Source organism: Dasypus novemcinctus, chromosome 3 (genome assembly GCF_030445035.2).
Source record: "Dasypus novemcinctus isolate mDasNov1 chromosome 3, mDasNov1.1.hap2, whole genome shotgun sequence".
Classification (NCBI taxonomy): Eukaryota; Metazoa; Chordata; class Mammalia; order Cingulata; family Dasypodidae; genus Dasypus; species Dasypus novemcinctus.
The window spans coordinates 49101838-49126272 of NC_080675.1; the positions used below are offsets into that span (position 1 = coordinate 49101838).

At 37.4% G+C, this 24435-nt stretch overlaps 1 protein-coding gene across 2 annotated transcripts in view; it reads right to left on the reverse strand.

The window, feature by feature from the left end:
• Positions 1–24435, reverse strand: part of PRKCH (protein kinase C eta) — a 254059-nt gene that overhangs the window by 124213 nt on the left and 105411 nt on the right. For both annotated transcript variants that reach the window (XM_012525622.3, XM_058293322.2), the window contains 2 exons: positions 6452–6602; positions 2906–2940 (listed from right to left, as the gene is read on the reverse strand). In XM_012525622.3, the coding sequence (XP_012381076.2) occupies positions 2906–2940; positions 6452–6602 (186 nt within the window). The remainder of the gene's footprint in view (positions 1–2905; positions 2941–6451; positions 6603–24435) is intronic.

Below are 24435 nucleotides of genomic sequence, written 5' to 3' on the forward strand. Positions count from 1 at the left end.
TCACTGCAGCCTTGTGATCTAGAGCCTTCGATGGTGTCTTGCTGCCAGTCAATGAAAGTCCACATTTCGCAGGCAGGTTTTAGGTCCTCCTCAGGCCACCCCAAGGTTCCATGTCACTTTTTTTTTCCTTTCAATAAAAACTAATCTAGATGCTCTTCCCAGAACAAGTCTTTACCCTCCCCTGCACACTATCCACACCCTTCCCAACTCTGAATATCCTCTTTGCCTTCTGCCTAACTGAATCTTAAATGTATTACAAGACCCGGCTCCAGGCACATCTCTTCCATGAAAATACCCAAACTGCTCCTTTCTAGAGTGAAACAATCTCTCATTCCTATGACCTCTACAAGCCTTGCTCTGTCCCCCCTCATTTCAAACCTTCCACACATTGCCTTGAGACACCCTCAGAGTTCCTGGCATGAAGCCTTGAACAGCATGGGCAATCAATAAATGTTTGGTGAATAACCCAACCATTTGACTATTTAGAACTTTCTGAATGATAATTATTTTGAACTTTTCATCTAGATAACTGACATAGTTCAGGTGGGATCCAGTTAGCCATTAAAGGATGAACATGTGTAATGAAGCAGTATGCAAAAATATACCATTTTAAGACTTTTTTTCAAGACCTGTTGAAATTTTTAGGATTAAGAACATAAAGACAGATGACACATCACCAAGTAATACTATACCTTAAAATAAACCTAGCTTTCCTCAGATTGGCTTCTGAGAAGAACCAAGAAGTACTCAGGAAAACTGGTACTTTTATATGAGGGGATCTCAAAACCATCCATCACATAGAAAGACTTTATTTTCTAAGGCATTTGTTTTTTTCTTAGATAGCTTAGCTAGATATTTATCAATGTTATTGATGAGCAGATTTGGGTTTTGTTGATTTTCTCTATTGTTTTCCTGTTTTCAATGTGATTTTTTTTTGAGGTACCAGGGCCAGGATTGAACTCAGGACCTTACATATAAGAAGTCAGCATTCAACCACTGAGCCACATCAGCAACCCGAGTTGGTTTTTTTCATCTGTTTTCTTGTTGTTTGGTCTTTTTTTGGGGCGAGGGGGGGGGCAGGGAGGAGGCACTAGAAACAAAACCCAGGACCTGCCATGTGGAAAGCAGGTGCTTAACCACTTGAGCCATGTCCACTCCCCCAAAATCACTGATTTCGGACCTAATTTTTATTTCTTTTCTACTGTTTGCTATAGGCTTAAGTTTCTTATCTTTCTATAGGTTTTTTTTTTTCTTTCTATAGTTTCTTAAGGTGGGAGCTTAGATTACTAATTTCAGAATTTTCTTCTTTTCTAATATATGCATTCAATAAATTTCCCTCTAAGGACTATTCTTTCTGTGGTACATAAATTTTAATAAGATGCATTGTCATTTTCACTTAGTTCAAAATACTTTTAAAATTTCTCTTGAAAATTCTTCTTTGACCCATTTGACTCCCAAATATCTGGGAGTTTTCCAGCTCTATTTTTCTTATTGATTTCTAGTTTAATTCCACTGCAGTCTGAGAACATACTTTTTATGATTGCTATTCTTTTAAATTTGTTAAAGTATGTTTCATGGCTCAGAGCATGGTCTTAGTGAATGCTCCTTGTGAGCTTGAGAAGAATGTGTATTCAGGTATTGTTAGATCAGGCATTCCATAAATGTTAATTACATCAAGTTGACAGATAGCTGTGTTCAGGTCAACTATATTCTTACTGATTTTCTGCCAGTTGGATCTATCAGTTACTGTAAGAAGGATGTTTAAGTCCCCAACTACCATACCAGATTTGACTTTCTCCATGTAGGTCCATCAGTTTTTGTTCACATACTTAAGGGTCATTATGTCTTCCTGGAGAAATAACTCCATCATTATGTAATACCCCTCTTTATCTCTGATATTGTCCTTGTTCTGAAGTCTGCTTTGTCTGAAATTCATAGAGCTACCTGGCTTGCTCTTGGTCAGTGTTAGCATAGTATATCTTACTCCGTGTAAGTATTTGGTTTTATATCTCTTAGCAAGATAAGAAAAAGTGGTGTCATCATATCTCCTGACTAATGTTCTTTTCTGCTCTTTGAACAGCAGGTCGCCCATGGAAAAATCAGCCTGTTCAATCACTTGGCACTACAGGCCAAAGAGGAGAAGAAATATAATAACAACAAATATATATCATAAAACATGTAGTTTAAGTTAAAAACTGTGATCTTTTTCATCAAGTGTCTCAACTTATCTTTGTATGCACGAGATGGACCAGAGTTGACTGCAGAGCACATCCTGGAGCTGGAGACGCCCCAGCCAAAAAATGACACCAATTCTGGATTGTGAATTATGTTTGCCTTTTTGACTGAGACTACAGGCATGTAGGTATATTATTACCGTAGTCTTGGTTATATATCATTTTAATAACTTAAAAGATCACTAGCAACTTAAACATTTTTCACATTTCTTTTTTGAAATCAATAAAGCAACTTGGATAATAGTTTTTATTCCTTATACTGGTAGAGGGAAAACAGCATTATGCTACTTCTCCCCACTATTGACAATGAGACTGTAAAAATCGAGTTTATCTTCAAGATTCAAGGGTACTTCTCACAAAATGGCATTATGTATCAGCACTTCCATATTACTGCTGAGAAAAAATAATCTTTAAAATATTGACCCTTATTAGGTATCCTGGGTTTCAGGGATAAAAATGTCCCCTCTATGCTATCTCTAATATAAGACAATATAACTAAAATTTAACTAAAACTTAAGAGTTATGATTATTGGGGCGGGGGTCTCATCTGACCTACAGAGAATTATTTATTACATTAATAATGGAATGTATAATGTTTCCTGTTTTCTCTTGGTACCATCACTTTTAAACATAGGAGCAAGATTAAACATGTTTAAAAATTTTTTTCTTACCTTGGCATTGGTAACCCTGTTTCCCAAATACTCCCCTGTTCAAGACAATAGAGAAAAGAAGACCAGTCAAATATTTTAGTAATAAACCTCCTATAGTCACAGTCCTTAAGGAAAACCAATTTCATTCTCTATTCCTTTATACAAAACACAATTTCAGGGAAGAAACAAAGACAATGTACTTTTTGAACCTTGTTTGTTACCATGAGACACAAAGGAAACCACCTGGTGGATTGGAATATAAACGGATGGGTGATGGCGATTCCCATTCCACCTCCCTCTGTGGCAACATTCAAAAACAAACCCTCGTCTGAATGTGTGCCTGAGCCTCTGTGGAAAGTCATCCCACTAGCTTATGCAGCACTCTCCCTCACACGTGCAGAAAGATTTACATACACTGAAGTTAACAGATACACACACACACTGAAGTTAACGGCTGAACCCATAACTGCTGTCTGGCCTGGGGCACCCCCCTTCTTTCCTGACACTGAGCCCCACATCACCCCTGGAGTCCAAAGGGGAGTGTCTGTGCTGCTGCCATATGCTCCCCAAGGCCCCGCAAACTCTGACTCTCCCTAATACAGTGCATGGGTGATGGTGATATTACTCTCATTCTCATTAACCAAGACCACATTCTACCAAGACTTTAGGATGCTCCAGGCACTGGATCAAGTAGTCAACATATACCATTTCATTTAATTCTCAATACAGCCATGAGAGGCGGCAAATATAGCAGGATGCATGAGAGCACAGATTCTGAAGCCAGATGCCCTGGTGTGATGTAGGGCAAGTAATGACTTCTTTGAGAGTCACAGTTTCTTCATCTGTACACTGGGGATTATCTCACACAATAATATACATAATACAATAATATAAAATGCTTAGAATTGTGCCTGGCACCTAGTAAGTTGAATAAGTAAAATAAAATTATTGCCTCTATTTTGCAAAGGAGGAGACATTGGTGAGTTATGTAACTTGTGTGAGATCATACATCTAGTTGGTGGAGATTTAATGCCAGAGTCCATACTCTTAACCATATATATATGTTTTGAGTGTATGTATTTATGAAATATATAGGATATATACATGAAAAATATATGTGAAAATATATATACATAATGCATATACCAATATTTTAAGTATGTGTGTATAAGTATGTGCCACAGGGTTAAATAAAGACTGGGAGCTAATGTTTCCTTAATAGAAAAAAAAAACTAGTGAAATCATCAAATTAGTTTCCATTAGAAATGTTTGTTGAGGTTAGAGGTTGTAACATCAATGCCTACAGGGGTCAGGCAGGTCACATATGTGAGGGAAGCAGAAAGGGTGTGACTTGAAGTTAAATGGCAACCAAAGGGAGCGATGAGACTGAGGCTAACCTAGATGGTTGCAAAGGGGGAACATGGGCTTGCAGATACCAAAGCTGCTGGTTTGTTTTCATTGTTTTTTTTTTTCCAATACAAAACACAATAGAAATTTTTTTCTAAAGACTCTCAATGCTATGACACATTGACAAGCTTCATGTCACCAGGCAGTTTAGGGCCTTTGGTTTAGATAAGACTCTATCATTGATTAAAAATGCCAGAAACACTAACCCTGGGTGCTGACTGCTAAAAGGCATAACATTCAAAATCATCACAGAAAATAAAATGCAAAGTAACTAATCAATAATCAGAAATTACTCTGTGCCTTCATGAAACAAAATGACTAAGTCTGCAACAAAAGCATAGATCATAGATCTCTTTCCTGCTGCAGACACATTTTCTCCTTCTGAGATGGGTGTGTATATATATGCCTATACATGTGCACATGTGTTTGAATATTTCTTTTTTCTTCTTCCAAATAAAAGTATGTGGACACTAATATAACTATTCCCTAAATTTATTTTACATTGCAGATTTTCTGAGACTCAAGCTTGAGTTGCATGTGTAGTACTATACTATCCCAAATCATCTAGAATTTCTCAACTAATAATCATCTTATATTCTTAACTTCCAGGAATTAGATTACAGGCCATGAGAGAGTGCATAATAATGGGTGGCCACTACCTTTACCTATATACCCTAAGGCTGACAGCTACTGCAGATTCACTAGCTTAGTTTACTTGCAAAGACTCATTTCCAGAATCATCACCTCATGGATTTGCACCATCCTAAAGCAATACTGTTGTTCCTATTATCTTATTCAGGGACTAATTATCCAATTATCTCTTTCTGACTAATGCTTTTTAACCAGCTCATGATCCATTAACACCTTTACCAACATGTTTGGAAAAAGAAGTAACATGTGGCAAACCAGGCTGCCTCTGTGAGATCCGGATGGAAGTTCAAGGAAAACTTTGAGCACAGATGGTTGAAAACGATTGTCACCATCATGTCTGGCTGAGAAGCCTTGTAAGCCATGTAGTAGCCATAGAAATTTGTTCAGTACATAAGGGGATGAAAGTGATTGTGATGTTCGAAACACAGCCTGCTTGAAACACACAATGAGACATTTAATCACGAGCTGTACTAGGTTAGACGTGCTTATGATTAACCTGGAAAATAGATTCACAAGCTATGATTGGCTGTTAATTCTGCATCAAGGCTAGAAACAGGGAAATATATATGGGGAGAGGGAAAGAAAGCTTCTTTGAGCATACAACTGCTGTGTATGCGTGTACTTTCTTCATGCATCTGAGTCTTGCTGGACAAGACTCTTCCCACTTCTGAACCCCAAGTGGTGCCTGAACAGGGACCCGACACAGTGACGAGGACAAGGAGGGATACTGGCCGGTCATACATTCCTGGTAGGGGAAGCAGGACAATTCACGTCCACGACTCATTGTAATTATGGGAGCTCAGTTATCTAAGGAACAGTATAAATTTCTTAAGGTTTTGCAGGAGCTACTCAAAGCTGTCAGAACTAAGGTAGCACAGGAACAACTTGTGTCTTTTTTCCAATGTCTCTTTGAGTATTGTTCTTGGTTTCCCAGTGAGGGGAGCCTAGATTTGCGAGACTGGAAAAAGGTGGGTGAAAAATTAAACTACCATCGTGAGGCAGGAGGACAGGTTACTGTTGAGCATTTAGCCCTCTGCGGCTTAATTAAATCTGCCCTTGAGCCAGTACAATTGGATTCTGATCCTGAACTTTGTGAGCCTTCACCAGCACCTTCGGTCCCTGAGGCTTCCAAAGAAGTACTTCCTAAAGCCTATGTACTTGAGAGAGAGATCTCTGAATGTGATCATAATTTTGTTCCCCAACTGCAAAAATGTTTAAAAGAAGCCTTAAAGGAGGGGGATATATCAGCCAGTTTGCATCCAGTGATATTAAATCCTCAACAACAGCCTGGTTTGCCACAGTAACATCTAAACCTCATTTGTGCAAATTGTTTTTGTTTTTTGCAATGGGGATTTAAAATTGCTGGGCCAACATATTAGAAGGAGAGGCAAAAATTAGATCCTACAGTAATTCTTAATAGCCATGCTTTCTCCTGAAGTCGCACATAATCAGGGGAAGCCTCTAGTAGAGAGAAGCTCTTTGGGGAGGACAAGCCAAGGAGCATCTTACCAGATGAACTCCCTGCAGTGAGAGCAGTACGTGGGCTGCCTCAGATACGTGGCCATAAATTTGTGTCCGTTGATCTGGTGGACTCGCCTCCGCATAGCCCTCTGGCGCTTCCTGGTAAAATGTTTGAAGATTCGGTCTCTCTGGAGAGTAGCTGAATATAGAAGAGAAAAGATGAATGAATCTAGCCACACTAATGGATGAGAAAGTTTAATAGTTCAAATACTCCCCAAATTAATTTTAGTTTCTTCAAGATCCACAACACCCCAGGAAATCAAGATGCTTTCTTGCAACCCCAGGGCTCCTAATTTACCTGGCTAGACTAATCTGAAACCCTGAACCATGCACTGCCTGGTTATAATTGGCAATCCTGGGCCAATCTCCTTAGTCACAGACTATGACAGGTTTGATGCCTCCTAAATGTTGTCTCCTCATCCCCAGCCAGCTGTCCAGGCACCTCCTTTAACCAAGAGTACATAGAGGGAAGCAGACTGGCCCAGTGGATAGGGCATCCGCCTACCACATGGGAGGTCTGCAGTTCAAACCCCAGGCCTCCTTGACCCGGGTGGAGCTGGCCCATGCGCAGTGCTGATGCACACAAGGAGTGCCGTGCCACGCAGGGGTGTCCCCACGTAGGGGAGCCCCACACGCAAGGAGTCTGCCCCGGAAGGAGAGCGGCCCAGCGTGCAAGAAATTGCAGCCTGCCCAGGAATGGCCCCACACACACGGAGAGCTGACACAGCAAGATGACATAACACGAAGAGACACAGATTCCCGTGCCACTGACAACAACAGAAGCGGACAAAAGAACACACAGCAAATGGACACAGAGAATAGACAATGGGGGGGGGGGGGGGGGAGAAGGGGAGAGAAATAAATAAAATAAATCTTTAAAAAAGAAAAAAAAGAGTACATAGAAAGTTCATGTCCTAATTTGACATTTTTAAACAAGAGGCTCCTCTGAGACTCTGAAAACTGCATCATCTAAAGATGGAATAAATTACATGTTTTACATAACTATGTTAGACATTCTCAAAAGTATGCAGAAACCTGTGATTTATAAATAAAGGTTATTTCCTTAACAATGCTTTTAAACTGATCACTAGATGCAAAGAAATTTAAAGAGTCGTACAAAAATAATTTACTAATAAAGTTTAAAAACTGGAAGAAATAGATTTCCATGAAAAAACAATCTACTAAAATTAACTGAAGAGCTCTGTAAATGAAACAGACCAATTTCATAGAAGAAAGTGAGAAAGCTTTTGAAGAACTACTTCTCTGAAAAGCTTTCAGGCCCCATCCAAAAATATTTTTTAAAAAAAGGAAAAAAGCAAAGAAAAATAAAAAGCTCCAGGCCCAGATGGTTTCTTGGGTAAATTATTTGAAGGCTTCCAGGAGCATGTTTAAACCTGTTTCAGAATAGAAAGAAAAAGGAAAAAAAAAAGAAAACCTCCACATTTTTTTTAAAAAGCAGTTTTTACTCAGATATATTCATTTACAATACAATCTATCCAAAGTGTGCATTCAATGGCTTTTAGTATAATCAATGTGTTGTGCATTCATTACCACAAAACATTTTAGAACAATTTCATTACTCCAAAAAGAAAAACTCCAGACCCCTTAGCAGTCACCTCTCAATCCCTCTATCCTTCCCAGCCCTACATAACCAGTAATTTAATTCCATCCTTATAGATTTATTTATATTTACATTTTATATAAACGTTAACATGCAATACATAGTACTTTGTGTCTGGTTTTCTCACTTAGCACAAGGTGAGTTTGGCGTTTTCTTGCCTGATATTAACATCTTGTAACATTAACATATATTTGTTGAAGAGTCATATATATGCAATATCACCCATATTCAAATTTCACAGGTTTACTATGTTATACAGTCCCACATAACATTTTAGCTTTCCTTTTAGTAATATATGTGACCTTAGATTTTCTCTTTCAACCATTGTCATACCCATATAATAGCTCTGCTAGTTACAAACATTATGCTGTGCTCTCACCTTTCCTATTCATTTCCAAATATTAACAAATAACTTTTTCACCAATTCTGCACAGGCTGACCCTCAGCTTTCCATTTTCTAACCTCATTCTATTTTCTGGTGACCTATATTCTAGTTATTAACTCCATGAGGTTACACAATATATTTAGTTCATAATAGATCAATCATATAATATTTATTCTTTTTTTGTTTGGTTTGCTTCAGTCAACATAATGTCCTCCAGGTTCATCTATGTTGTCATATGCTTCATGACTTCATTTCTTCTTACAGCTACATAATATTCCATTGTGTATATAGACCAGTTTGTTTATCCATTCATTGGCTGATGGACACCTGCGTTGTTTCCACCTTTTGGCAATTGCGAATAATGCCTCCATGAACATAGGTGTGCAGGTATCTGTTTGTGTCACTGCTCTTATTCTTCAGTATATATGCCCAATAGTGGTACTGCTGGGTCACATGGCAAGTCTATATTCAACCTTTTAAGGAAATGCCAAACAGTCCTCCACAGTCACTGTACCACTCTATGTTCCCACCACAAGTAAGTATTCCTATCTTTCCACATTCTTCCCAAAACTTTTGTTTTCTTTTTAATAGTGACTATTCTAATAGGCATGAAATGATATCTCATTGAGGCTCTGATTTGCTTTTCCCTAATGGCTAGTGATGCTGAACATTTTTTCATGTGTTTTATTGCCTTCCTTCTTCAGACAAATGTCTATTCAAGTCTTTTGCCCATTTTTTGATTGGGTCATTTCTCTTTCTATTGTTTAGTTGTAGTATCTCTATATATCATGAATGTCAAGCCCTTATTGGATATGGATTTCCAAATATTTTCTCCCATTGAGTTGCCTTTTGATAAAGTCCTTTGAGGTGCAAAAGTGTTTAGTTTTGAGGAGTTCTCATTTATCTATTTTTTCCTTTTGTTGCTAATGCTTTGGGTGTAAAATAAAGAAACCACTTCCTACCACAAGATCTTGAAGATGTTTCCCTACATTTTTTTTCAGGAGATTTATGGTCCTGGCTTTTATATTTAGGTCTTTGAATCACTGCATTGATTCTTGTATAGGAAGTGAGATGGATTCACTTTCTTCTTTTGGTTATATTTCCCAGCACCATATGTTGAAAAGATTATTTTGTCCTGTTAACAAGGACTTGGTAAGTTTGAAGTGAGGGTTTATTTCTGAACTCTCAATTGTATTTCACTGATCAATGTGTCTATCTTTATGTGAATATCATGCTGTTTTGACCACTGTACTTTTGTAGTATGTTTCAAGGTCAGGCTGTGAAAGTCCTCCCACAACACTTTTTTTTTCTGGAATAATTTTGGCTACTCAGGTGCACTTTCCCTTCCAAATAAATTTGGTAATTGTCTTTTCTATTTCTGTAAAGTAGGCTGTTGGAATTTGTATTGGTATTGCACTGAATCTATGTGATGGTTAGTCTAATGTATCAACTCAGCCAGGTAATTGTGCCTAGTTGTTTGGCCAAGCAAGCATTGAGCTAACTGTAATACAAGGGCATTTATGGGCTTTAGTCACCATTGACTTCATTGCAGTGGTAAATCATAGATAGCTGATTACAATTACAGCAATCAGGGAGATTGCCATCTGCAATGAGTGATGCTTTATCCAATGAGTTGAATGCCTTAAAAGAGGAAGTGATTCCAGCATTGAGTGAGAATTTCACAGCTGGTCTTTGGACAGCCAACATCTCCCAGAACTCATCAAGGACCTTCACTCGACTTTCATTGCAGCCCCTGGTTGCAGCCTGCCTGAGGAAGCCGGACTTGTGCATCCCCATGGTCACGTGAGAGACTGTGATAAAATCTCTTACTAGTGACAGATGTCTCTTGCTGAAGCTGATTCTGTTTCCCTAGAGAACCCTGACTAATACAATATATAAAACAGTTTGGGTACGATTGACAACTTCACGATATTTAGTCTTCTAATTCTTGAAAATGGAATGTCTTTCCATTTGTTTAGGTCTTCATTGATTTCTTTTAGCATTGTTTTATAGTTCTGACTATAGGTCCTATACTTCTCTGGCTAAATTGATTCCTAGTTATTTAAGTTTTTTTGTTGCTATTGTAAATGCAATTTTTTCCTGATCTCCTCAGATTGTTCAGTACTATTGTACAGAAACATTACTGGTTTTTGCATGTTCATCATGTGTTGAACTCATTTATTAGCTCAAGTAGCTTTGTAGTAGGCAATTCAAAATTTTCTAAACATAGGATCAATGTCATCTGCCAATGGTGAGAGTTTTACCTTCTCTTTTCCTATTTGGATTTTTATTTTATTTTATTTCATTTTGTTTTTTTTCCTTGTCTAATTGGTCTAGCTGGAACTTATAGCTCATTATTGAATAACAGTGGTGACAGTGGGCATCCTTGTCTTCTTCCTGATCTTAGAGGGAAAGTTTTCAACCTTTCCTGATTGAGTACAATATTGGCTATGGGTTTTTCATGTATGCCTTTTATTGTTTTAAGGAATTTTCCTTCTATTCCTATCTTCAAAGTGTTTTTATCAAGAAAGATTGCAGGATATTGTTTAATACCTTTTCTGCATCAATTGAGATGAGCATGGTTTTTTTTCCCCCTTCAATTTGTTAATGCGGTATATTACGTTAATTGATTTTCTTGTGTTGAACCACCCTTGAAAACCAGAAATAAATCCAACTTGGTAGTGGTGTATAATTTTTTCAATATGCTGTTGGATTCCATCTGCAAGTAGTTTTTTTTTTTTTTTTTTTAGAACTTTTGCATCTATATTCACTAGAGAAATTGGTCTGTAATTTTCTTTTTTGTAGTATCTTTATCTGGCTTTGGTATTACAATAAGGTTGGCTTCATAAAATGTGTTGGGCATTTTCTCTGCTCTTCAATATACTGGAACACTTTAAATGCTTGGTAGAATTCACCTGTAAAGCCAGATCTGGTCATGGATTTTTCTTGGTTGGGAGATTTTTGGTGACTGATTTCATCTCTTTATTTTTATTTACTTATTTATTTTTAATTTCTTTCTCTCCCCCCCACCCCCGCCCCCCATCCCAGTTGTCTGCTTTCTGTGTCCATTCACTGTGTGTTCTTCTGTGACCACTTCTATCCTTATCAGCGGCACCGGGAATCTGTGTGTCTTTTTGTTGCATCATCTTGTTGTGTCAGCTCTCCGTGTGTGGGGCACCATTCTTGAGCAGGCTGCACTTTCTTTCGCACTGGGAGGCTCTCCTTATGGGGCACACTCCCCTACGCACGGGACACCACTGCATGGCAGGGCGCTCCTTGTGCTCATCCACACTGCACATGGGCCAGCTCCACATGGGTCAAGGAGACCTAGGGTTTGAACCGCGGACCTCCCATATAGTAGGCGGACGCCCCATCCATTGGGCCAAGTCTGCTTCCCTACATCTCTTTAAACGTGGTTGATTTGTTAAGTTCTTATATTTCTTGTAGAGTCAATGTACACTGCGTATTTCTAGGTATTTGTCCATTTCATCTAGGCTGTCTAGTTTGTTGATATACAGGTTCTCATAAAAGGATCTTATGATTCTTTTTATTTTTGTGGCTTCAGTTGTAACTTCTCACCCCTTTCACTTCTGATTTTATTTATTTGCATCTTCTTTTTTTCTTTGTTAGTCTAGCTAAGGGTTTGCCAATTTTATTGATCTTCTCAAAGAACCAGCTTTTGATTTTATTTACTCTGTTGTTTTTTGTTCTCAATTTCACTCATTTCTGCTCTAATCTTTACTATTTCTTTCCTTCTGCTTGCTTTGGGAATGGTTTGCTGTTCCTTTTCTCCAGTTACTCAGTTAGGTCTCTGATTTTAGCTCCTTCTCCTTTTTTAATATAGACTTTTAAGGCTATAAATTTCCCTCTCAGTACTGCTTTCACTGTATCCCATAAGTTTTGATAAGTTGTGTTCTCATTTTCATTAGTATCTATATATTTACTAATTTTACAATTTCTTCTTTGACCCACTGACTGTTTAGGAGTGTGTTGGTTAGCCTCCACATATTTGCAAATGTTCCCCTTTCCCATTTATTACTGATTTCCAGTTTCATTAGATTAAGATTTGAGAAGGTGCTTTGTATAACTTCAATCTTTTTATATTTATTGAGACCTGCGTTGTGATCTACCTGTGGTCTATCCAGGAGAAAGATCCATGAGGACTTGAGAAGAATGTATAATCTGCTGATTTGGGATGCGACATTCTGTACATATCTGTTAGGTCGAGCTCATTTATCGTATTTTTCGAATTCTGTTTCCTGGCAGATCTTCTAGCTAGTTGTTCTATCTAATGATATGAATGGTCTGTTGAAATCTCCAAGTAATATTGTAGAGAACTCTATTTCTCTCTTCAGTTCTGCTAGGATTTGCCTCATGTATTTTGGAGCACCTGGGAATGGTGCATAGATGTTTAGGACAGTTATTTCATCCTGGGAGACTATCCCTTTTATTAATATATACTGGCCTTCTGCATTTCTCAAAACATTTTTGCATTTAAAGGCCATTTTGTATGACATCAGTATAGCTATCCTTGCTCTTTATTGGTTACTGTTTGTGTGGCGTATCTTTTTCCAATCTTTGACTTTCAGCCAGTTTACATCTCTGGGTCTAAGGTGAGTCGTTTGTAGGCAGCATATGGATGGCTCATGTTCTTTTTATCCATTCTGTGAACCTATGTGTGTGTGTGTGTATGTATTTCTTTATTTCTTTAAAGATTTATTTATTTATTTTCCCCCCTTCCCCTCCTCCTGCCCTGCTGTTTTTGCTGTCTGTGTTGTCTTTGCCTCTCATTTTCTCTCCTCTAGGATTCACCAGGATTTGATCCTGGAGGCCCCTGATGTGGAGAGAGGCTCCCTGTTCAATTGTGCCACCTCAGTTCCTGGTTTCTGCTGTGCTTCACTTTGACTCTCCCCTTGTCTCTCTTCTGATGCATCATCATCTTGTTGCATAACTCACTTGCGCAGACACTGACTCACCATGCGGGCACTGACTCACCACGCAGTCACGCTTTCTCTTCTTCTTTTTCACCAGGAGGCCCCAGGGATTGAACCCAGGTCCTCCCATATGGTAGGCGGAAGCTCTATCATTTGAGCCACATCCACTTCCCCGATATTCTTTGACTGCAGAGTTAATCCATTCATATTCTATGATATTAGTGTAAATGGATTATTTATTTTGACCCTTTTATATTTTTGATTTTCATATGTCATATTTTATTTTTTCTGTCTTTTTACCCTCTGCTTATCCTTTCTTCAATTCTTGCCTTCTACACTCTCCTCCAAGCCTCTCTCTCCTGTCTTTTTCTTTCAGGCTGCCAGCCTCCCTTTAATACTTCCTGCAAAGGTGGATTCTTTTTCATGAACTCTTAGTTTCTCTTTATTTGTGAGTATTTTAAACTCATCTTCATATTCAAAGAACAATTTTGCCAGATAAATAATTCTCATCTGGCAATTTTCTCTTTCATTATCCTAATTATATCATACCACTGTCTTCTTGCCTCCATGGTTTCTGATGAGAAATCTGCACTAATTCTTACTGAGCATCCCTTGTCCATGATGTTTCCTCTTCCTTTGCTGCTCTCAGAATTTTCTCTTTATCTTTGACGTTTGACTTTCTGAGTAGGCTGTGTATTGGAGTAGGTATACTCAATTTATTCTGATTTAGATACACTTGTGCTTCTTGGATGTGTAAATTCATTTCTTTAACGAGAGTAGGGAAAGTTTCAGCAATTATTTCCTCAAATACTCTTTCTGCCCCTTTTCTCTTCCTTTCTCCCTCTGGAACTCCCATGACTTGTATGTTGTTGTACTTAGTCTTATCATTCCAATTACCTGAGTCCCTGCTCAATATTTTCCATTCTTTTCTCTCTGTTCTCTCACTTCAACTTCAGCGATTCTATCTTCTGTATCACTAATTCTTTCTTCTATCATTTTGAATCTGCTATTGTATATAAGGTGTTTTTTATCTCACCTATCATGGCTTTCACTCTCATAATCATTTTTATTTTTCTATTCAGATTTTAAATTATTCTTTGTGCTCACTCAGTGTCTTCCTGATGTCCTTTGTCTCTTTAGCCATATTGTCTTTCAATTCATTCATTTGATTTGGAAATTTGTATGAATCTCACTGACTATCTGTCTCAAATTCTGTGTCTCACCTGGGGCTTTGGTGTATTCCTTTGCTTGGGCCATTTCTTCCATTTCTTAGTATGGCTTGTCTAGGTATCTGATTATAATGGTGAGTTTACTCTGAAGCTCAATTTCTCTCTCTTCTGTAGGGATTTAGTAGCATGAGTCTGTGTGTTATTGACATTCTTTGTCTTGCTCAACCTGTTCTAGGTCTTTGGGATTGTCCCTGTTAGTTGCTCAAATCTGGGCAATGGAATCAGTAATGGGTTGCAAAATCACTTCCAAGGGCCTTGCAGAGAAGGCTACAGAGCCTGGGAAAAGCCTCTCTTATTTACTTTTAATTTCCTTACATGCTCATCCTTGGTCTGCCAGCAGATGGCACTCTTCGATAGCCCTCTCAGAGTGTGTGTGTGCTGCAATACTGACCACAACTATGGACAGAAGATCTTACCTGGAGGGAAAAACCTCCCAATTTAAACTTTCTCAGAGGCTGTTCTCCAACTTTTTTTGGAAGTCTTCTCCCTTTTCCCAAGTAGGAACTAATTCCACTCCCTTCTGTATCCTCAACAACCAGTCCTGATCAGTAGGGAGGGTGATTTAGAGCATTGGATCTCTTTAGTCCCTTGCCGACTCCCAAGGCAAACAATGGTGTGGCTCCACCTGGCCTGGCAGACTCGAGGGACACAGCAAACCAAATTTGTTGGCCAAAAGTTGAATCAGCCATAAGCTGCATCCCTCTCTCTCCCTGAGGACCCCTCTCTCTGTAGCCACTGGCCCAAGACCAGAGAGTTAAAACATGTCTACTTGTAGCACAGTAGAAGGGCTTTGGTGGCTGAAGCTGCAGCTTCTACTCAGTCTTTCCATCGAGAATTTTGTATTAGGAACTAACTTTTAGAACGAAGCAATTTTTTCAGACAAAATTTTATCATAACAACATGGCTACATCTTTACTTTTTTCATACAACAATTTTAAATAAGATATTTTAAAAATATGTGATATTTTAAACAAGTTGCCCAATTTTCCCAAGGGCCTTTCTTAAAGTAGCCATCATATCATTGCATGAAATTTATTTTGTTTGATTCTTAATTGATCTAACTCTGCCAAATCCTTGTCTACTACTGGCTTTGAGTGGTAATCCAGACATTCTCCAACATCATTTCCACAGACTGCATGAAAATTCTTCAACTTCTGCAAGATTTTCAGTTTTACTTTGTAGTTAGTTCATCATATCCCATCTGCTTATCTAATACAAAATTTGTTCAGTCTATAGTAAAACAAATATTTTCATAATTTGAGTTTCATTTTCAACCCCCTCCCTGTTCTTTAACTATTAAAAAAAATTAGTCCTTACATTCAGCAATTGCATTCAGATAATCAGGGACGTCTACAAGAGATTGTACGATCTTAAAAGAATAACCTACTGTCATGAAGTGGGAATTTTCCCAGGAACCCAACAATATATGTAATACTAGAAAATCTACTATATACCTTACTCTATTAGTGGGTAAAAGAAAAAAAAATTATTTCAATAGATATTGAAAAAAGACACTTGACAACATTTAGCTTATAATCCAATAAAAACCTTTTGAAAAATAACATTAAAAGATTGTCTCTTTAACATAAGTAAAACATTATGCACATACGCCAAAAGAATCAATCTGAATAGTAAATTAAAAAAAAATAATTCCCATTAAAGAGCAAAATGACCTACTATTACTACTATAAATAGTATTCTGAAATTACTTGCCAAAGATGATAGAAATGAAAGCAAAATAAAAGACAAAACTATTATAAACAGGAGACAAAAATACCATTAGAGTTGTTTGACAGCATGACTAAAAAACGCATGAGAATTCAACTTAATCTATTAAAACAGAGTTCAAAAAGGAAAGTAATAACTCATTAAAAAGTCAGCAAGTCTTTAAACTACCAAAAGAATCCATTAGAATATATGATGGAGAAAAATCCCATTCATACAGCTACAAAAAACTATGTAGGAAAAACATATCAGAAGAAGTGCAAGATTTATGTGAAGAAAACTATAATGCCCAACCTGAAGAATATGAGAAGATATGTAAAAATGAAGTTCTTAGAGATGAGGACTCAATACTATAAAACTGTCAATTCTTTGTAAACTAATTACTAAATTCAACAAAATTCCAATCAATATTCCCAAAAGATATTTTTAAACTTGAGACATTTTTCAAAGTTTTTTTTTGGTACAACAAATATTTAAAAACTGCCCAAAATTTTCAATGAGGGAAGACTTGTTCTAATAGTTGTTAAAACCTATTCTAACACTACAATAATTGAAAAATCCAAAAATTAAATACATTTATCTGAAAAAAAAACATAATTTAAATGACTGGGAGAAGGTGTATTGTTCAATAAATAGTGTTGAAACAACCAGCCTTTTGGAAAATATCTTTACCTAACTCTTTATGCCAAAATAATCTCAGATATCTTTAAGGAAGAAATTATTTTAAGAATAGGAAAAAGGAAAATATTATATTCCTACAATGGAAGAAGGATAATAAAATTCTAAAGTCACAAAAGATTAACAGATTTGCAATTGAAAACATTTAAGGTCTATCTGGTAAAAGACACCAAACAGAAAACTAAAAAAAGGTGGGTAATAAAGGGATTTGCCACATATGACAAAAGGTTACTAGTGATAATACATGGAAATCAATAAAAATAAAAGGATGAAAATCTAGTAAAAACAACAACCTGCTTTACAGAAATAGAAATAGCACTTGCCAAATTTATTTGGAAAGAAAACGGGCCCTGAACAGCCAAAAACGTCCTAAAAAAGAAGAGCGAAGTCAGAGGACTCATACTTCCTGATCTGAAGGTGTAATTAGAAAGCTACAGTGTTCAAAACAGCATGGTAGTGGCATAAAATAGACACAGTGGGTGAAGTGCAGGATGGTCCGAATGCAAATAAATTGGAAAGCCATACAACCAAGAGCTTCTAAACCACTCTTCAGGGTTGGAACAAAGTAAAACACTTTCATCCCAGTACCCTTGGGGTTGAACAGGAGCAGGTCTGCAAGCACTGAAATGAAAACACAATTTCAAAGGCCACCCTGGTTGCTCCAAAGCCATGGCCAGGCCATGGGGCACCTGGAGAAGGGGCAAATTCACCCCACCCCCAGCTTCCCAAAACTACCTTTGCAAAGCAACACCTACAAAAACATGTGCTTCCCTGTAGCAAATGATGACTAGAGGGCTATTAATAAGAAATTTGAATTCAGAGAATCTTTGGGGTCAGAAAATGAACTGCAATGCTCTGTCCAAAAGCTTTTCATTTGGGAAATTGTTAATATAGGTATTAAAAGTCTCTTTCTCAATTTCAAAATGGATCTACAACTAACCAGAATGTTTTGAAAAACCTGCCCGAGTAAACATGCCACCTAAGTCAACAAATGGCCAGTTTAGGGCCATTTATACAATACTCAAAAGCACCTAAGTGCATCACTTAGTTGCTGGCAATTTCTAAATTTATGCAAGGGCCTAAATTAATGACACCAAACTGTACAAATACTGTGAACTAAGATAAATCCATGCTATCATTAAAAAAAAAAAAAGACATATCGATCAATGGACTCAAATTGAGAGTTCAGAAATAGATCCCTACCTCTATAGTTAACTGATGTTTTATAAGCCTACCAAGATCACTTCACTGGCACTGAACAGTCTCTTCTACAAATGGTGCTAGAAGAACTGGATATCCATAACCAAAAGAATGAAAGAGGATCCCTACTTCATTCACTATTCAAGAATCAGCTCAAAATGGATCAAGGTGCAAGGTATTTATGGTGGGGTGATGTATGGGAGCCCTGTATAATGTTATGCGTATTTGTTTCATAAGTTTACAATTTTTACTATACATTTATTGTTTATGTATGTTCATGCATGAATGATATACTTCAATAAATTGTTTTTAAAATGAAAAAAAAAAAAAAAAGGATCAAAGACCTAAACATAAAAACCAGGACCATAAAACTCCTATAAGATAATGTAGGGAAACATATTCAAGATCTTATAGTAAGGGTGGATCTCTTAAAATTTATACCCAAAGCAAGAGCAACAAAAGGAAAAATACATAAATGGAACCTCCTCAAAATTAAACACTTTTGCACTCCAAAGGACTTTGTGAAGAAGGTAAAAAGGCAGCCTACTCAATGGGTTGTAATATTTGGAAATTACACATCTGACAAGGGTTTAATATCAATGATATGTAAAGAGATCCTACAACTCAACAATAAAAAGACAAACAACCAGATATAAAAATGGACAAAAGACTTGAATAGATATTTTCCTAAGAAGAAACGGCAAAAAAGCACAAGAAAAAATGTTCACCATCACTGGCTATTAGGGAAAGGCAAATCAAAGCTAAATGTCGCACCTACTAGAATGGCCACTTTAAAAAAAAAAAATCTAGAAAACTACAAGTGTTGGAGAGGATGTAGAGAGACAGGAACACTTATTCATGGTTGGTGGAAATATAGAATGGTATAGCCGCTGTGGAAGTCTGTTTGGAGGTTCCTAAGGAAGTTAGATATAGATCTGCCATGTGATCTGGCAATGCTGCTAGGAATATACCCAGAAGAACTGAGAGCAGTGATACAAACAGACATCGGCACACTGATGTTCATAACAGCATTATTTACAATTGCCAAAAGATGGAAACAATTCAGGTGTCCATCAACTGATGAATGGATAAACAAATTGTGGTATACATACACAATGATTTATTATTCAGTTGTAAGAAGAAATGAAGGCATGAATTATATGACAACATGGATGAACCTGGAGGACGTTATGTTGAGTGAAGCAAGCCAGACATAAAAGGTAAAATATTGTATGATATCACTATTATGAATAGAATGTAATGAGCAAACGCACTGAGTTAACAGCTAGAATACAAGTCACCAGAAAATCGCATAAGGTTAAAGAACAGAAAGCTGAGGTTTAATCTGTGCAGAATTGGTAAGAAGGTTGTTCAGAAATGTTTGGAAATGAATACAAAAGGTGAAAGCACATCATAGTGCCTGTAATTAGCAGTGCTAATATATGGGTATGATAATGGTTCAAAAGTAAAGTCTAAGGTTGTGTAATCACTAGAAAGAAGGTAAAAATGAAACATGGCAATGTATAACAAAAGAGAACCCTTCTGTGAAAAATGAGTATTAATTGTGCATATATAAGAATGTTTTTCTCTGAAACAGAACAAATGTATGCTAATGTTATAAGATGTTCATATCATGGTGATATTTGGATAAAAATACAACCAAAGCAAACTATGGACAGAAGTGCATAGTAATATACAGTATTAATAACTCTCCATCAATGGTTTAAAAAAAAGGAATTATGCTACGTAAAAGAAACTAGACAGAAAATACTACATATTGTTTGATTCCATCTTACGAAATATACAAATAAATTATAGAGATGGAAATAGATTAGCAGTTTTGCAGGAGAAGGACAAGAAGATTGAGAGGTAACTACTAAAGGGTAGGGCTTTTTTTTCTGCTTGTTTTTTTGTGTGATTGTTTTTTCTTTTTTTTGTGGAGTAATAAAAATGCTTTAATATTGATTGAAGTAATGAAGCACAACTCTGTGATTACATCAAATGCCACTGATTGTACACTTTAAATGGATTGTATGGTTTACGAATACATTTCCATAAAATTGATTTTTTAAAAATCCGGTAAAAATAGGGCAGAGGATATAAACAGGCAATCCATAAAACTATAAATGTAAAGGGCCAATAAAGACAGCAAGCTGTCCAATCCCATCCCAGATGGACATGAAAGAACCAGGAGCGAAATCATGTTTTACCACTCAGATTGGCAAATTCTCAGGATTGCTGCTGAACCGCCTCTTTTTCACAAGTGTGTGGTTAAATGGGCACTCCCATTTTCTGTCATTTGGAGTACAAACCAGGTCTGACCTCCTGTCCTGGCCCTGTCACCCCTCTGGCAGCATTTGTCTTGCTGAGTCTCAGTGTTCCCTTCCTCATATAGTTTTTTCAGAGGATTGAATGAGGTAATGAATTCGAAATGCTTAGATCAGAGCAGCGTGGCACACCGTAGCATTCAACAACTATATTTCAAGAACAATATTCAACAATATTGTTCAAAAGTATTGAACAATACATTTTGGAATGTGATTTGACAATATCTATCAAACTTTTAAATGTGCATTTCCTTTCATCTAGCAATTCAACTTTTAGGTTTTTTTCCATAAAAATACTAGTAAGCAAAAATATATGCCATATGAATAGCTATTGCTATATTCTTTTTACCAGTAAAAAATAGGACCTATATAAGAAATCCCAAAGAATGAAAAACAGAAACCACTCAAATGAATTTAGTTAAGACACTAATGTCTTCAGAGGTTGTCTAGCAGTTCAAATTGCACCTGCTTCAGTAGTTTTTGTTTTTGCGAACTAAAGATGGAATTTTTGGCAAGCAACGTAATTATCTTGGTTCGCATGTTCCCATCTGTCTAAAGAAGCTAAAATACACCCCCTGCCCTCAGCCCTATGGGAATAGCGTCCTAATAGGCCTGAGAGGTTCTTATCGTTTCTTGGATAAGGGTCGCATAAGAACAAAAGCCACTATTGCGGTACAGATCTCTTCCACAATACCTCCAGAAGCTGTTTAGCACAGGTATACCTTGTTTTATTGCTTCGCTTTACTACATGTCACAGATATTGCCTTTTTTTTTTCTTTTTAACAAATTAAAGGTTTGCAGCAACCCGGCATTGAGCAAACCTATCGGTGCCATTTTTCCAACAGCATGCACTCACTTTGTATGTGTGTCACATTTTGGTAATTCTCACAATATTTAAATTATTTCAAACTTTTACATTATTATATATCTGCTATGGTGCTCTGTGATCAGTGATCTCTAGTGTTACTACTGTAATTGTTTTGGTGTGCACAAACTGCTTCCACATAAATGTCCTGTGTGTTCTGACTGCTCCACCTATCGGCTGTTCCAGTCTCACTCCCTCACCTCAGGCCTCCCTATACCCTGAGACAAAACATTATTGAAATTAGGCCAATTCAACAATATTGAAATTAGGATAACCCTAAAATTGCCTCTAAGCATTCAAGTGAAAGGTAGAGTCGTATGTCTCTCACTTTAAATCCAAAGTTAGAAATGATTCAGCTTAGTGAGGAGGGCATGTTGAAAGCCGAGATAGGCCTCTTGTGCCAAACTTTTAGCCAAGCTGTGAATGTAAAGGAAAAGTTATTGAAGGAAATTAAAAGTGCTACTCTAGGGAACACACGAATAAGAAGGCAAAAGAGACTTATTGCTGATATGGAGAAAGTTCTGGAAGTCTGAACAGAAGCTCGAACCAGCCACAACATTCCCTTAAGCCAAAGCCTACTCCCAAAGCAAAGCCCTAACTCTCCGCAATTCTATGGAGGCTGAGAGAGGAGAAGAAGCTGCAGAAGAAAAGTTTGAAACGAGTAGAGGTAGGCTCATGAGGTTTAAGGAAAGAAGCCATCTAATCACATAAAAGTGCAAGGCAAAGCGGCAAGTGCTGATGAAGAAGCTGCAGCAAGTTATGAAGAAATTCTAGGTTAGATAATCGGTGAAGGTGACTACACTGAACAACAGATTTTCTCAATGTAGACAAAACAGCCTTCTATTGAAAGAAGATGCTATCTAATACTTCCAGAGATAGAGAGAAGTCAATGCCAGCCTTCCAAGCTTCAGAGGTCAGGCTGACTCTCTTTTTTGGGGCTAATGCAGCTGGTGACTTTAAGCTGAAGCCAATGCTAATTTACCATTCCAAAATTTCTAGGGCCCTTAAGAATTATGCTAAATCTACTCTGCCTGTGTGCTGTAAATAGCACAACAAAGTCTAGATGACAGCACATCAATTTCCAGTGTGATTTACTTAATATTTTAAGCCCATTGTTGAGATCTACTGCTCAGAAAAAAAAGATTCCTTTAAAAATAGTACTGCTCATTAACAATGCCAGCCACCGAAGAGCTCTGATGGAGATGTACAATAAGATGAATGTTGTTTTCATGCCTACTAACACATCTATTGTGCAGCCCATCATGGATAAGGAGTATTTTTATTTTCAAGTCAAATATATTTAAGAAATATATTTCATAAGGTTATAGCTTTCATAGATACTGATTCCTCTGATGGGTTTGGGCACATTAAATTGAAAACATACTAGAAAGGATTCGCCATTCTAGATGCTGTTAAAAACATTCATGATTCATGGAAAGATGTCAAAATACCAACATTTACAAGAGTTTGGAAGAAGTTGCTTCTAACCCTCATTGATGACTTTGAGGGGTTTAAGATTTCAGTGGAGGAAGTACAGTTATGGTAGAAACAGTAGGAGAACTAGAATTAGAAGTGGAGTCTGAAAATGTGACTGAATTGCTGTGATCTCAGGATAAAATTCTAACAGATGAGGAGGAGTTGCTTCTTATGCATAAGCAAAGAAAGTGGCACAGTAGAATGCCTCTTCCTTTACCCCCAACATCCTGGGAGTGCACCTCCACCTCTCACTTCACCCCACCTGGGGCAGCATCTCTTTCAGCCTGCATCCCAGGAGCCTGCCACGCCTCCTACACAGTCAGGGACTCTTAACAAAACTTATTCTTCCTTTTTGTGTATCCTTGGCACTGTGTCTTTTTCTTTTTGCTTAAAAATTAAACATACACACTCTTCTTGGAATTTATTTTTTAAAAAGCCATTTAAGAAAACTGGGGTCCAATGGCTTTGAATGGCTTTCCCTATCACCAATTTCTCTTGATGGTTGCCATAAGCAAGAAAAAAAAAGAACTCTTGGACTGTTCACCTGAGCAAAGACTCCAACCCACTTTGCAGAGTGCTGGGATGTGTGTGTGTGTGTGTGTGCGCGCGTGTGTTGGCTTCCTCATTATTTGCACAGCCTCCTGTTTACTTAGGACTGGGTTAAAAGGACTGAAATGGACCTGCTGTGTCTTAAACCAACTGGAAGCTTTGAGAAATCTTTCAGATCACATTTTAGTTGAACACCTCAAGCAATCCTAACCTGTTTTGCAGCCAAAACTTGCGTCACAACTTTTCTTTGTTCCTGAGGTGCCCAATGCCTCTAAGAAAAACAGGAAGCTGTCTCTGAGACCCAGCATCGGAATTCACATTCCAATCTCCAGAGGCGGGCAGACCCGGGGCTCTGATCTGTCTCACCAGGCCCTGGTTTTGACAAGCCATCCAGAGACAGGGTGGAGAGTAATTATGTCCCTTGGAATGGAGATTAACTATTTTGAAATACAATTATATTTCATAAAACCTGGTTGCCATCCCACTCACTCCTTTTGAGAACTTTAGAATGCACAAGGGCCGGCCTAGGCCACAAAACAACCCCAGGGTAAGTTTTCATTGTAGAAAATCCTGCAAGATTTAGTCTTGTCTTGATAAAGTGAGGCTTTGCTGGGAAAGAGTGTCTTTGAAGTCTTTGTAAACCAATTTTAAATTTATCTAAAAAATAGTAAATACTTGGTACTCTTTAATCTTTTGTTTTACCTACTGGAATTTAAAGACTTTTATCCCTGTGCAGAAATCTGTATTTGAAAGTACTTCTGAAACATTCAGATGTGAGCCAAAAAAGCACAGATCATAGCTCCTATTTTCAAATGACTACAAGAAAATTAAACATGGAGAGGTAGAAAATTTTTGGTATGGTACTTTTTAATTTCCAGAATTACTGACTGACATGCGATACAGAAAGGAAGAGATTGATTCGGTGTAAAATATGATTTAACTTTGTTAAGTCGAATTTGGCTGTTATGAAAGGCACCACTAAG